The 15,810-nt window shown below is 40.9% G+C and overlaps 2 protein-coding genes across 2 annotated transcripts; one reads left to right on the forward strand and one right to left on the reverse strand.

Annotated features, from left to right (window-relative positions):
- Window positions 1-20: 20 nt before the first annotated feature.
- CLRN2 (clarin 2) lies at window positions 21-5,515 on the reverse strand. Its single transcript, XM_036382608.1, has 3 exons — window positions 4,749-5,515; window positions 826-1,005; window positions 21-412 (listed from the first exon to the last, which is right to left on the reverse strand). Exons 1-3 carry the CDS (start codon window positions 4,999-5,001, stop codon window positions 147-149), a joined length of 699 nt encoding a protein of 232 aa, XP_036238501.1. The 5' UTR covers window positions 5,002-5,515; the 3' UTR covers window positions 21-146.
- A 451-nt stretch (window positions 5,516-5,966) lies between these two features.
- On the forward strand, window positions 5,967-15,561 carry QDPR (quinoid dihydropteridine reductase). The gene is made up of 7 exons (XM_036382583.2): window positions 5,967-6,101; window positions 6,212-6,304; window positions 7,968-8,064; window positions 8,832-8,972; window positions 11,295-11,403; window positions 12,777-12,860; window positions 14,699-15,561. The coding sequence occupies exons 1-7, from the start codon at window positions 6,018-6,020 to the stop codon at window positions 14,805-14,807; spliced, it is 717 nt and encodes a 238-aa protein (XP_036238476.1). The 5' UTR covers window positions 5,967-6,017; the 3' UTR covers window positions 14,808-15,561.
- Window positions 15,562-15,810: the final 249 nt, after the last annotated feature.

The following is a 15,810-nucleotide window of genomic DNA, read 5'->3' on the forward strand; positions in this document are numbered from 1 at the left end:
ACAGACATGTTAATTGCTGGTATTGTAGACTGACACGTTTATTCAGGTTTATACATAAATCATCTATCCAAAACAAAGGCTGAAGAGCCAAGAAGCTGTTCCTGTCACAACAGTTCACTTGACCAAAATTGTTTTGTGTAGATTTGTTAGTACATGATATCTTCTGCTGTTACATTCACTTCTTCTGTTTTAGTCTTAATTTTAGGGAAATGAATCCCACTAATGGCTATTAGCAGCAAATTCACTGCATGTGCTGTGGCACTTGCCACACAAATCCAAAAACAGTCTTCAAAGCGTTCTTCTAAGATAACAAAACGAAAGACATTTTCCCGAAAATTGGCAATTCTTTCTGTGAGGTGATGAAGTTTTACAGCAGCCATGAAGCTGGTGACTCCAAGTACTACAAACCCACCTGCAACAAAATGAAATAAGTATTCACCATTATCAAATCAAAACAAGACAGATATTTTGGTCATGCTTCAAAAGACTTACTGAATACATCACTGAGCACTATACAGAGTAGGGATAGACAAAGGCATGGTTTAAACACCTTCAGAATGCTTAGGCTTTATTGTGTGGACAAACATATTTTTATCCATGACACAAAGCCTCAAGGCTGGCATTCACAGCTCCTGTTAAATGTTAAACTAGACACAATAAGCCAAGATACCACCTGAAAGTTCTGTTTTGATAGGTGTGAATTAACTGCCAACTTCACTGTATTCACAATATTTAAATCAAAGAGGTATTCAGTAAGGCAAAAGAAGGAACTTGTATCATTTTCTGTGAATGTGACTAGAGAAAAACACTGGAAAATTACTTTACCTGCAAGGAAGTTCCAAAGGCATGCTCCTGCTGGACCGTTAATAGCCCGGTAAGGAACTTTTATTGCGTTAAGAATGCAGAATCCAAAACTGACCAGAGAAAAGAAAATGGCCACACAGAGGAACATTATGATCATCACATGCAGGCCTGTATTCAACTTTTTCACCATGTGTGGGAAAACTGTCAAGAAAAAATAAATCGTCTATTCAGTGTATTGGTTTTCTTGATGATGGTAAACATCACACTGTGCTGGTGCTTCAAATTCAACTTATATTTAAGGAAGACTGGTTTTTTTATGGAGATTTGATATTCAGCTAGTTGCATACATCTCAGTTCCTGATGCTTTATTTTTCAGTGCATCAAACCAGGGATATTCTGCTACAGGAATAATCCTCTAAACAGGATCTGTGAAAAAGGATTCAGGCTGAAGTCCTGCTTATTTATCTAGCAGTGTTAATGTCTTTATCTCTGGTGCTGTATTGTCTGCTGCATACTTTCCTGTCTCTTTTTCACCTCTGTTCTCAATACCAAACTCCTGGTTTTGAGCTTCTCATTCCTGTCTCATGCTTTTTATCTCATCCATTTGAAGTCTGATAGTCTCAGTTTCCTTGTTCCCTAGCTGCCTAAAATAGTATCACCTTTTTCTGTGTTTATTTTCTCATGTTCTTCTTCTTTTTTTTCTAATCCTCTCTTTACTGCTGGCTCCAGTGAGATCTGCCCTGATTTCATATGTCCTAATCCCACAGGTTTGCCCTTTAAGATTCCCTTCTTGGTTTCTCATCTAGTGTTTATGGCCCTTTTGTGCTTTTCTGGGCATCTGGCAGTGTTTTAGCCCACAGATGTAGGAAGCTTGTAAACTATTGCAGTCAGGGCTTTAGGTGAAACACTCCCATGGTTTGCTATAGGCACAAGCTCTCCCTCAGCAGCCTGACACTCACTTGTCTCTTGAGAACAGTAATTTTCTTGGTTCTGTCTTCACAGACACAGCTCCTTTGTTGGAGGGCCAGATTGGCAGGAGCAGCAGGAAATGTACACCTGAGTGTTTAGTTTATCCTGCAGCCCTCTAGTAGCAGAATCAGAAGAAATGTGAGTAGGGAATTGTAGGTGATGTTGACTGACAAGAAAGAGAGAAGCTGATTGAGAGGAACCCTAAAATACAAGGTGATCAAGAGGAGACCTCCAGCTAGCATAGCACTGCACACTCATCCATGTTCTGAAAAACTCACTGCCCAATTACTAAAAAGTTATTACAAAGAAGGTATACTATGCTATAAACAAATAAATAAATTCCTACCTGTGCTGCATAACTGACAAAAGCCCTGAAGTTCAAACAAGCCACCTAAACAGTAGGCAGCAATAGTTGGTAGATGTCACTATGAACTTCAAGCATATAATTTGATCATGACAGGACAGAATTATAGTAGATCCTGTAGAAAAAAATCATACTGTACAAATCTCACACAAAAAAATGATGTGATTCAACAGATCTACCCTTTCAGCAGCTCATTCTGGGGTTGTATTTGGGCTTGGTGCACAGAAGAGCTGCAGAAGACTCTGTCAACAAGAAATGAGGGGAGTAATGAGGATCAGAAGTACGTATGAGAAATGGGAATCCAAAACCTAGGTTGCTTTCTGACTGGAAAATAACTGGCAGAGTAACAACGAAGCACATGGAATTAAGGCTCCTTACAAACCATCAGAGATTTTAGGGTAGTTGTAAGGATTATTTGGTCTCTTTTCTGAGTCTGGCAGCCAAATCTCAATGACTTGCTCAGTGAGTCTGGCTTAGTACACAGAAATAAGAATCCATGAGAAGGATATTGCTTGGAGACTCCAGACAAAAGCCAGCAGTTTGCTATGCACAGGCAAAACACGTGGCTTCCCCAGCTTGTTCCAGGGCTTGACTCAATTGTCAAAACAGAAGCATCTTATGCCAGCTTAGGTGCTTTAGGACCATCATAACAAACCTGTGGTCTAACATACATGCTGCACTTAGGATGGGACATTTCCAGAAGCTGCAGCTGGAGGCCAGATGATACGTCTTGAGGAGTACAAAAGAGCAGTAGACACCTGTTACGGCAACAGAGTCACTGTCCCAGCTAAAAGAGAGTGTTCCAGCCATAAGTCTACTCTAGTGGATGTTAACAGAGTGAAAGGGGATGTACCAATAACAGTAAATTTTTTCAATTTGAAATTCTGAAGTGTCAGAGGTACTGCAATACTGCGCCATATGATGTGTTAGCTTCATCTATGGTGCCAGTAAAGTCCATTTATATTATCACATTCCTCATGAAAAGTCTCACTGTTCTTGCACCCCAGTAAATTCAGAATGCTTGGAGATGAAGGGGGACATTCAAACCAAAAAAAAGTCAAGTCAAACCCAGAACCCCCAGTCCTGCTTACCATTGTGCTAAAGTATCAGCTTTGTGTATTGTTGTTTGAAACCATGATTGTGAAAATATCAAACTCAGTAGAGTTATTGAAATATTTAAAAGGGAAAATCTCTGGAACACTTGTTGACCAAATTGCATATTTGTGCCTACTGCACTTAATATTTTACAGTTCTACCAAAGAATTATTACTAGCTTCAGTGAGAGCTCTGTTTGTCTAAGGAGTGCCAGCTCACATCTTCCAATTGCATATCGATGTACTCCAGAGTGACTGTGGAACATTATGCCTCCCTCTCAGGTTGCACAGTAAAAAATCAGAAAGTTCATTAAATAGTCCAAAAAGTTGTACAGAGTTTTTCTCATTCTCTCTGCCAGGATGGAGTGAAAGAACTGGGGCTGGATGAGCATGACTGCTATGTCCATGTCATGAAGTTGTAGTTGCAGTCAGGGCTTGAGCAATAATTTGGTTACCAGTCCAAATTAATCCAGTTTAACAACTGGTCATGCTGATCCAAGTTGAGGTTGCTCTGGTTCTTTTCTACATTCCCTCTGAAGTCCCACAGTCACACCCTCCTTCAATTTTTATAGAAGTGCTTGTGTAGTTGTGTAGTCAGACACAATCCTATGGGAAAACAAGTATTTATTTTTGTAGGCTAAATTTTTGGCCAGTTTAACTTCTGAAATACCTCACCTCAGCTACCAGAGCCATTGCAAAGGATGGGACAGGACAGCATTGCTGTGGGCCAGGGATATGGTGAGACTGCAACAGCTTCAACTTGTATTGGTTTAAGTTTCAGTAAATCTGTACACTGAAATAAAAATTTTCAATGCAAATTACCATTTTCACTACAGAACAGGATAAGTGAAATTTGGAAATCGTCCAGAGTACAGCTCAGAGCTTTCAAGACCTCAAGAAAATCTTTTATGTTAGAAGGAATAAGTTTAGAAGAGTTTCTATATTTGCTAAAAGTTCAGCAATTTTTTTGTCTCCCAACTTAATGGAGAAGAAGGTAAGAATTTCTTCAACATGTTAATAATGTTAGCGATATGTGCTATGGTAGATATTTGCATTAGGACAGCCAGAGAAATACAGAAATGTGTCCAGCTAAATAAATCTCGGCTTCTTAAAGGGAAAAATCCTCAGAAGAGTTCAACAGAGAAGGTAAGGACAGAGGCAGAGGGGTGGCAGAACAAAACGTGACATAGGAAAAAGTCGGTCAAGGGGAATGTATGATTTACAGGGTCATCTCCAAATGAATTTCACCCCTTCACAGGGCTAAAAGGAAACTCTCCATCTAGGCCCTAGGGATTTTTTTCCCCAGCTTGATTCCAGGATTACAGAATATAACTATAGCAGAAAGTATTAATGAAATGATAGAAATTTTATATTCACACTCCAAACGTCAAACCATAAAGACTACATATTTATTTAATAATACAAATTTGCATTCTACAAGTTCTGTAAACAAAAATAACAGAATGTTAAATTTGGACTAGATATTAGACTAAATATTCAACCAAAATTGTACTTACTTGTGAATTTGGAACGCCGCCCGCCCAAGCCACATTGGCGTATTTTGCCACCCCGAAAGAGACCGTAGTAAATTTCTCCAATGAACTTGACCAGCTCTGGATCTGTGGCATTGACCAAATCAACCCCTGTTTTGCAAAGGATCTTTCCAGTCATCCACTTTGGGATCCCCATTGCAACAACAATCAAGATAAAAGACACAAAACTTATTAGGGAAGCCAAGGCAAATAATGTCTTTTTAAAGCAGCCAGGCATCCTAGTGCTTTCAAGGGATCATCTCCAAGCCCTCTCTGCAGCAGTCAGACGGATTTCCCATTTTTCATCATGCTCCAAAATCCACAGCCGAATACCAGGCATTTCAAGATACTTCTCTTTGTATTTTGGAGGTCCAGCAATTAACCTGTATGGTTAAAAATCAAGGCAAAAAATACATTTTGCTGCAACAACATCCCGAAATGGTTGCAAGTAAGGGCTTCATTACATTGTAGTGCGGTGATGCTTCTTTGTAGCAAGTAATCCTATCTCTATGGCCTGTCTAATATTTCCTCAGGGGTTTAATTGTCCTGCTCAAATGACATCAAGTTTCTTACTGCAACCTCATGTGAAGAAAATTTGGAGAAGAATCCAGTTTATTGGATTATTTTAAAAAGTGGGTAAATATCTGTGTGCAAGGGAAGAAGGATCAAAACAGTATAATTTGTCTGAAGGATTCTGCTGTCGCCTGAGCTGTGCTGAGCTTTCCGGCGCCTGCTTCCACCCAGCCTGTAAATGTCACTGCAGGCAGAGTTATCTGAGGGACAGAAAGGATGGGTCTGGAAGCTCCTGAATTACAGCGGGGCGCACGAAGCCCCTGGCAGCGGGGGGTGGCCTGGCCAGCCGTGCCGGAGATCGGGGCACTCCTGAGGGGTAACTCAAGCGACAGCTGCGATCCATGAGTACTAAAAAAAAAACCGGCCGTAATTGTCCGCACTTCTACGGTTACTGCTACCCGAGCCCTGGCAGGACCTTCAGAGCCACTAATTAATTAATTAATTAATTAACTAACTAACTAACTAACAGCAGCAGGAGCCCTGGCGACTAGTGACAAGGCCCCTGCCGTGGCTGGGCCGAGGCACTGGGATTTCCCCTCCCTCGCCTCCCCCGGCTCCGCACGGCCCGGGCGGGCAGCCCCGCCCCGCCCCTCGCCCCGCCCACGGCCGGCCGCTGCCGCCCCTCGCCCGCCCCGTGAGGCGGCCTATCCGCGCCGTGAGAGCAGCGCCGGAGCAGCGGGCATGGCGGCGCGCAGGGTGCTGGTGTACGGCGGCAGAGGGGCGCTGGGCTCCCAGTGCGTGCGGTACTTCAAGTCCAAGAACTGGGTAAGCGCCGGGCCGGGAGGTGGCGAGGCGGGGAGCTCCGCGGGGGAGCGACCGTGCCCCGCCGGGCTGGGCCGTGGGCCGCTAACGCGCCTTTCCTCTCGCCGCCGCAGTGGGTGGCCAGCATCGACCTGGCGGAGAACGCGGATGCCAGCGCCAACGTGGTGGTGAGAGCGACCGACTCCTTCCCCGAGCAGGCCGAACAGGTGGGTCGGCGGCGGGCGCGGGGTGGCCAGTGCCGGCTGAGGCGGTGGAGCGGTGCAGCAGCCAACCATCCCTGGGGCTGCGCATCCCTTCGGCCAGGCGGTGCACGCAGCCTCCCCAGGTGTGCGCATCCTTTCGGCCAGGCGGTACACGCAGCCTCCCCAGGTGTGCTCATCCTTTCGGCCGGGCGATGCCCGCAACCTCCCCAGGGTGTCCGTATCCCTTCAGCTGGGAGATGCACGCAGCCTCCCCAGGTGCGCGCATCCCTTTGGCCGAGTGATGCCCACAGCCTCCCCCGGGGGTGCGCGTCCCTTCGGCCGAGCGGTGCACGCAGCCTCCTCTGGGTGTGCGGATCCCTTCGGCCGGGCGATGCCCGCAGCCTTCCCCGGGTGTGCGCATCTCTTTCGCTGCCGCCCGCGGTATCAAGGTGGCTGCAGGGATGGGTCCGGCTCCACGCATGGAGCAGCAACCGTACCGTGAATCTCAAGGTCCTTCAGCTTCTGCTCATCCCTTCTTCTGAAGTTTTTGTAATTCCTTTTAACTGAATATGCAGAAAGAGCTTGATCTGGGATATTGGAGGCTCAGCACATGAGGCAGTTTTGCTTTGTTTTTGTCTTGATTTTTAAAAGTCACAGACTGAACCAGGTGAGTTATAATGAAGATGGGTAAGGACACCTTAAAACTCTATTTCAAATACCTAACTTAAAAATGGGTTGTGTGTAAGCAGATGGCACGCTCAAAGTGTATGAACCTAAACCCCAAGGGATTAAGGTATGATAAGCCCCTAGGGCAATGCACTGGTTTCCACAAACAGGAATGTGGGAGAATATAAGCCAGCCTAAAAAAGTGCTTTGCTTAATTCTCTACAGATAGCATTCATTTTTTACATTTTAAGTTTCAAGCCAATTTCTGTTACTGATATACTGAATATCTACCCAATATGGGTTTCTTATATATACACAACTCCTAAAGCTTGGAAGAGTAACATAGAATGTTTACAATACAATTTTCAGTATGGTTTTGCAAAAACTTTTGGTTTTTCTTCACTTCTTGAGAGATAGATTGTTTGCTATTTGCTTTGACAGAGAAAATTTGTAGCCAACAAATTCATTACCAGCTGTGAGGTCTTACATTTTAAAGAGAACAAATTATAGATATCTTAAAGTATACAGGCTCAAATTTAGAGGCCAGACTCAAACTGATGGCTGTGGTCTAGACAGAAGCAATAAGGAGGCTAATCTTTAGTTGTTTTTCTTGCACTGTCATCAAAAGTGACAGTAGTAGTCCTTGTCAGACCTGGAGTTTCATTTCTTATCTTAAACGACACCATACTCTGAAAAGAACCTGTCAAAAGCAAGTCATAATTTTCTTTAGCAGTAGAGGTAAGGGTCAGGTGTTTCGGCCCTGATGATGATCACTTATTTCCAGTGACATCACACACTCTATGGCTTTCATTCCTCTGACTTTCATCTATAGTTATTTTTATACATAGTTGTTTTGAGTTCACGAATCATAAATATTGATTTTCTATAGCTGTTAAATTGCTGTGCCCTGTGTTACTCAGATACATAAGTAGGAAAAAGTAGCATTAAGGCATTCATGGTGTTTACCTCTTTACCCTATCAGTCCAGTGTTTTCAGTATGTTTTTGTTCTATGTGTTGAAGGTGACAGCAGAAGTTGGGAAACTTCTTGGTGAAGAAAAGGTGGATGCGATCCTGTGTGTAGCAGGAGGATGGGCTGGAGGCAGTGCCAAAGCCAAGTGTAAGCCTTTGGTACAGATATGATGGTGAAAACATGGATGGTGTCTGAGAGAAGTCCTTAAAAATCTTTCTTCCTGAGTCCATAAGAGGACAGAAGTGTAGAAGTACAAAATAGCTTAGTCATAGAGCTTCTTAGTGCTTCTCTGAATTTTTGCTTTCTGTTAAATTTGCACAGCACTTTGTTTCTTCAGTAATGTTTGTTGCACTAATTTTTACCTGAAAGTTTTGATGTGCTTTCTGAAGGAGCTCAGCATTGTTATCTATGAGCTGATTTTTGCTGAGATTACCTGTGTCAGGTAACGTATGAAAGACACATTGATGTTGTTTCCTAAGTCATTGCTTTATGCATAAACCTCAGTTGCTTCTGCAGCTCTCTGAGCTGTTACTGTGCAATGCAATATTGGAAGGCACTGCCTAATCATGCTACAGAAGAAACCCTTCTGATTGAAAAAAGGCTTTTAAACATGTAACATTCATAATGAAATTTGTACTTTGCCCACTGCTGTAGGGATACAAGAATAAAAATAGCCTTGTTTTCTGTCTGGAATAAATCTGGTGAAATGTGTCCCTTCCTTCCCCCTTCTGGTTTGACTGTTACAGGCTCAAAGAGAAAGAGATACAAAAGATGTAAATGAATATTTTACAGTGTAGAGGTAGAAAATGGCAGAAAGCATGTTTTCATAGTGCTGTTGCACTCTGTGTAACAGTGAGGAAATCAGAGTTTGTTGTCTTCCTTTGGCTAATTTCATTAATTCTCTTCCTGATCAGCTTTATACAAAAACTGTGATCTGATGTGGAAGCAGAGTGTTTGGACATCAACTATTTCCAGCCACCTTGCCACAAAACATCTGAAAGAAGGTGGCCTCTTGACTCTGACAGGAGCTCAAGCTGCTTTGTCTGGAACCCCAGGTAAAATGCTATGCATGACAGCTGCAGAGACACCAGCAGTCATCTAGCACAGATGAGATCCTGCTGCTGAAATGTGTAAGGAAAATGTAATTTTACAGGTAGCAATATTGAATCTCTCAAAGCTGTAGTGCAAGCATGTAGAATCAGTATTTAAATAGTATTTGACATGCATTGGTGAAATGTGCTTGGCTAGTATATGATACAGAAAAATGTTTGGAAGACAGTGAAGACTAGAAGCACACAGCAATAGAAGTACAATGCTTAGACAAAGTTAAATTTCCTATTTGTGTTCTGAAAGACAGAGTCCTTAATTGACCAATCTTTCTGTTGGTGATGACTCAGTGGATTCTGATAACCATGCTTGTCCTGTTCATGTTCTGATTCCAGTCTATCTTTGCCTCAAACATAGATAAGCTTGTTGACTGTTGGCTTTGTCCTCAGCTAGCTATTTAATAGGAACTTTATTGCATTTTTAATCTTACCCCTCAACCACGTTGGTCTGCATTGCTCCCAGATTTCTTCCTCCACGTTGGAGGAAAAAATCTGGGAGCAATTTAAAATTAAAAAAAAAAAAAGTAGGCACTGACACACAAGCCCACAGGCAGCAAAAGGAAAGTTTGAGGCAAATACTCATATTTCCCAAGGCTTTATTAGTGTCATTTGAACAATATTTTTAAGACACAGATACTAAGATTTTAAAACATATATAATTTATGAATATTCCTGAAAGCTTTGCCTAAAACTGTTCAGGCAAAAATATTCTATATATTTTCTAGTTAATAATTAATCTTTTGTTTTTATAGTGGCATCTGTTATAGTAAAAGATAAAAGGTTTATTTTTGAGAATAAGCAGATGAATGTTTTACAGTGAACTGCTGACTGACTATACACAAATGAAAAAAAGTGAATTCTGGCAAATTTTCCTGGTTTTTGTTTGGGTGGTCTTGGGAGGTAGAGACCACAACACAGGAATCAAAGTGATGAGCCTTTCTGTTTTGAACTAGCTGGTTTCAGCTGGTCTGGATTTTTCTAAAAGTCACAGCAGTGCTTTGGGCAAACACATGCAACTTATTAACATCAGGAAGAATTGGGAAAGAGTTGTTACTCAACTTTTGCAAATATGCCTTACTAGCCTTGTTATGACTGGGTGTTCTGGAAGAAAGAATCTTTTTCTTGTTTGCTGTTAATGAGATTTTTCTTTTCCTATGAGAAAATCTTGCCTCACATAGTGCAAACCAAAGAACACTGAAAATTACATGAACAGTGACAGAAGCAGGGTGAGCATGATGTTTGAGAAATGTATCAGGCATGAAAAGGTTTCTAAGAAGAATTAGAATGTTTGGTTTAGGCAAGACAGGAGAGGAATGTCATACACATGTGAATATTTTTATCATAACAGTAAAATAAGTTAGCTAGTGCTGTCCATGATTCCTCCTAAGAAAAATGGATGTTATATACTATGTTTAATTACATTGTATATGTATTTCTACTGTGTTCAGAATACTTCTTTAGGAGTGTTGGAAAGGGGCTGAATAGCTGTATAGATGGCTAGGAAGGGAGGCATTCAGTTGTAGTAGAGCTGTTTTCTTAGGTACTTTATCTGTGTCTGGACTTCTTGACAGATACATGCCTTGAGACATCTGAGACCTTTCATTGTCCAGATCTTGTTCCTGAGCAGTGTGCCTTATGCTCTGGTTCATACTGCTCTTACACTGCTAAATGCTGACTTGCCTAGAAAGCAGCAGTTTTTAGGAAAAAGCTTCCTTGTCCTGCACATTATTTATTAATTTTCTACCATGAGAGTTGGGTTTTTCGTAGCTTTCTCCACAGTGCCTGTCAGACCTGGGATGCTGACCAAGTGAATTCCAGATTTGAGAGAGAAGTGGGCTGTATCTCTTTGGGTCCAAACTCACAAATACCATAGTTATTTGATGAAAATTAATAGAAGAGTGCCTTATTAAAGTCTATGAGCATCTTGCTCTGTTAAATTTGTAAACTTAGCCCTGTAGATCACATCCTTCAGGGTGCGTTTGGATACTTTGACTAAACATGCTTGGCGTGGTAAGCTGCTTATTTCTGTAGTGCTAAGTTAACTGAGTTCTGTGATAGTTTCTGGATGTCTACTAAAGCCTTTTTATTAATATTATATTTTTTTCTTTTAATATGTATGCTTTAATATGTTTTAAAAGTCTGATTCTTTTCTGGCTGTGGTAAGTAAGTATTCTTAATATTCATCAAACAGTCTTTAGTTTCCTGTCATGTTACTGCTGATGTTGAGGGCTGTTCTGATAGTGCTCTGATTTGCCTGTTTTTAATTTTTAGGGATGATTGCCTATGGCATGGCCAAAGGAGCAGTGCATCAGCTTTGTCAGAGTCTGGCTGGTGCCAGCAGTGGGCTGCCATCTGGCTCTGCTGCAGTTGCCATTTTACCGTAAGTGGTTGCTTAGTTGTCTGTGCCTGTGTTGTTTAATTCAATTACTGCTGCAACCTAGAGCCACACAGATATGTTTGCTGTGTCCTATTCACAGCACACAAACAGCCTTTCAAACCTCCTCACAGAGAAAGGATGCATCTTGACTGGATGAACAAAGACTTACACAAGTCACCCTAAAAATGATTACATTCTTTTCTTTGCCTTTGCAAAACAGTAGTGGATGTTAGGATTAAAATTTGATTTACTTTTAACCAGTTTAACTGTAGCCATGCATTAACATGTGATTTCTTTATTTCAGGATAGACAGAACTGTAAAAACAAGATGAACTGTTCAGCAAAGTTTTAGACTTATCTCTGTGATAATAGTAAGGCAAAGGATTCCTTGACAGGTTTTCACTTGATTAAAGATATTCTTCCTAAGGTGCTGCATGCCTATGTTTGACTGGTAAAATTAGGTTGCTTTGAGGACCTGTAAACCAAAAAAAAATTTAGCTTGCATTTAGCTGCTTTCATGTTTTTTCAGGAAAGCTAGTAAAATGTGGATGGCCTAGTAGGTCTTAACTGTGTTTAATTTTATCAATTCTGTTGCAAAAATTAAAAGTATTTTTCTTGCCAGGTCCATATCTAGTTCAGGACTCAAAATGTAAGACTAGAGAGTTCTGTACAGAGATTTGATACACTACCTGAATTCTCTACTTTGGGTTTCCTCACACACACTCTTAAGACACTTCTTCAGGTCAGACAGGAATGGCTTTAAATGTGTTTGGATAACTGACATCACCTTCTAGAGAGCTTTATAGGCAGGCACACACCAAGATCACTGGATTTTTGTGCATGCTGCTCTTGTGTAGTTCTCATGTAAGATGCTGTTCTTAACTGAATTTTTGAGAGGGTTAATACACCTTGGATTGTCAACAACATTTCAGTGAGGGAGTTCTGGAAAGTTAGCCCTTTCATGTCATTGTAGGTAGTGTAAATATGTCCTGTCAAACTCAAAACTTCCTGTATTTATGCACTTGGTCTCTTGAAAGCATGCATGTAGTGCAGGTGTGCTGGGCAGTACGTGTGAACAGGCTTATTGCTGCCATTCCCCATCTGCATGAGAGAGGTGGGAGGGGAGCTGCAAGCTGAGTGATGGCTCCAATGGGCACTTCCTCAGCTAGCCAGGAAGCTGGGGGGTCTTAGTTGGAGCCTTGGATATACATTGAAACTAATGACTATATAATGTTAACACATGGGGAGGATGCAAAGGAAATCCATATCACCTGGTGTAAAGTCAAGGACATATTACAGCAGTGAATTGAAGCAGGTGGTGCTCATCAGAAACATGATATATAAATAAAAGGCTTGCTTATCTTTTTTAATCACAGGGTTACCTTAGATACACCAGCAAACAGGAAATCAATGCCTGATGCAGATTTCAGCTCCTGGACACCTTTAGAATTCATTGCAGAGTGAGTATCTGTGGGATAACTAAACAGTTGCTCCCTGTCCCTCTTGCTGCTGCATCTCAGTGCCTGTTCTGTTTAAATAGCTGTCTTGGATTTGGGTGGATTTTTTTTCCTCCATCATCTTATTGGGTATCTTTCTAAATCACATTGGGTTTAATTGCACAGGCTTCCTAACTGGAGAAAATTAGCCTAACTCCATCAACTTCAGCTTCTCTACATGAGTTATTCCAGCAAGGAAGATAGCCTTAAGCAGTTGGAAGCTGGAGAATTTCCTAAAACCTGTAGACAAATTAAATTGCAAACAGCAGGTGCAGGAGACACCTGGCTTAAAGATAAATTGCAAATAAGCATTTCAACTTGGGTGGGATTCTTTTTCTTCTAAACACATTTTACTGCCCAGTTTTATGGCATGTTAGTTCAGTTCTATCAACTGGCAACATTTCTGCTCTTGTTGAGAAGAATTTAGTACAGATTTTTTTTTACTATCCACAAAAACTTGTCCTGAATGATGCTGCAAAATGCTGTAACTTCAACTGTAGCTTATGTAATGGCAGGCTGAGATTGTCTGCCTTACTCTTCTCATTCCTCAGGGTTAGAGAAGATGCAGCATGAGTATTGCTTCTGCGGTGTGATGGGGAGTAGCAGAGTTTTTGTTGAGGGTGAACTCACATTTTAAAAGTCTTTTAGAACTGACAGTGGAATTGCATTTACCTATTGCTAATTGTTCAGAGAGTAGTTTAGTTCTGACATCAGATTTCCTTTTCTGTAATTTTTTTTTAAGGTGGATGCCAGAGATGGAAATGGTTTTAGTTGTATCTGTTTAGTTTGGGCCTTTGCAGTTGTCTGATGAGCCTCTTTAAAACATGCCTCATCAATTGAATTTAGCTGGCCTGAAAATGTTCAGAAAAAGATCCCTAATTCATTGTGCTCCAGGGACAGCTTAGCTAGATGTTGCAGTGTTGCAAATTCATTTTTTAAGTTGAACTTTTAAATAATTTATCCTTACAGGAGAATTCACTTGATTGGTTTGTTTTGTTTCTGATTCCCTAAAGTTTAACCCCAGTGCTTGGAAAACTGAAAATCTCACTGAGCAACATCAGCATCTGTTGGCAACATCTGCATCTTGGGAACAATGCAGGAAATCCTTTCCCATATGGCACTTGGATTTTGTGCCCTGGGAGCTCTTGTTGGATTGTGGGATGTTCCAACATGACAGTTGCTATGTGCTCTATTGGAAAGGCTGAAGGACCTGTAAAATACACTTCACTCTCTCTAGTCTATTTTGAGGAAGGAGATTATGTTGTCTTTTGATAAGGAGTCTCCTGGTCTGCTACCTAGAAGGTGTCCATTTTACTCAGCACTGTTTGGATGTCTTAAGGCTTTTTTCCCTCCCACTGAGACCACTTTCACAGTTAAATATCATAATATTATAATGGCCAGTGGCAGAGTAATGAGTTTAGCAACTCTATTCTAGTCATAAAACTGTATTTCTTTTATCTATATGCTATTAAGGCAACTAAAGTAGCTCCTTCTTCCCCTTTTCTAAATTTTTCAAGTGAGAAAAAACCTAATGACTCTGACATTTTAAGCTCCTGGCCTTTTCTTTTGAGGTATTTTGGAAATTCTGTGTGCTCTAACACCCCTTAGATTTCTCTGGGCCTTCTGTACAATTCTGAGGGTCTGAATCCAGTGATCACATCACATTGACATCACTAGAGAGAGCAGTAGGAAAAGAAGGAAAAGTAATAGGCTTGTATTTTATTCTTCCTGTCAATATACCTGATAGTAGTTGTAATTTTTTGTTCTCCCTCACCCTATTTTATCCATTTATTTTAAAACAGAACTTTCTATGACTGGATAACAGGAAAGGATAGACCCAGCTCTGGCAGTCTAATCAAGGTGATAACTACAGGTGGGAAGACTGAACTAGTTTCAGCAGCACATCTTTGATTTCAGTCACTTGAAGTGATGAAATTTCAGCAAAGGAGAAGATGTGGAAAATCTGTCCACCAGTATAATTTGAATGGTCTTCTGTATCCAGTGTTTGTAGTTATTCCATTAATGGAACCAGATTTCAAGTAATGTTTGTACTGTCAGTTGTGAGCTATCAGCATTTGTCTGCCAAATAATACCAGCTTGTCTCTAAATGAAGGTTGCAGGCTTTAAAGTCTGTAGATGTCCTAATTCTGAGCATTATATGGCAATTTACCTGTTTTCTCTGAAATGGGAATTGTGCTTAACTATGTCATGTGATTGCATACATAATGGTTGGGGTTTTTTTTCTGTCAGTAAGTGTTTCTGGCAACTTACTGTGGATCTTTCAGCTTTCTGTCTTTTTCTGTCTGAGAATATAACCCCACCCCTGCATATTGTTGGCTGTAGCCATAGGGAACACCACAGTCATGTATCATGTCCTAGTCATGTAACACTTTTCTTGTGAATGTTCCACTTGAGTTAATGAAACTGAATAGAGATTACTCACTTCAGAAGGAATTCCTAATTTGCCTTACAGTTCATAAGATGCTCTCAGGCTTACAGTTGTAGGATGAAAGTCATTCTGTCAAATGAATAGTATGTCTTTCTCTTGTTCATGATTGTTCTTGACTTTTTCAAAAAGCAAAGTGCCGTAAAGTAGTAGAAAAAGCATACATGCACTTGAAAATGGAACTTTTTGTGCAAATAAATATATATATTGTTTTATGTACTGGGCTGTCTCCATTACTGTAATACCAATATCTTGATAACATTTTAATTTAATTGAATATACAGTTCAGTTGTGGTAAAGGACTTAATTTTTTTACTTATTTAATCCTGATGGTGCATAAAATACATTTCAGTCTGTGCCATGCATAGAGGCAGGCCTTCAACCGGGGCAAATGTTTTCTTAAATCCAGCCATGTTACATGGAAAAAACTCAGATAAAGAGTGCAAGCATTACCTGTTCTGAGCATGG

The sequence above is a fragment of the Molothrus ater genome, chromosome 4 (genome assembly GCF_012460135.2).
Source record: "Molothrus ater isolate BHLD 08-10-18 breed brown headed cowbird chromosome 4, BPBGC_Mater_1.1, whole genome shotgun sequence".
In the NCBI taxonomy this organism is placed as follows: Eukaryota; Metazoa; Chordata; class Aves; order Passeriformes; family Icteridae; genus Molothrus; species Molothrus ater.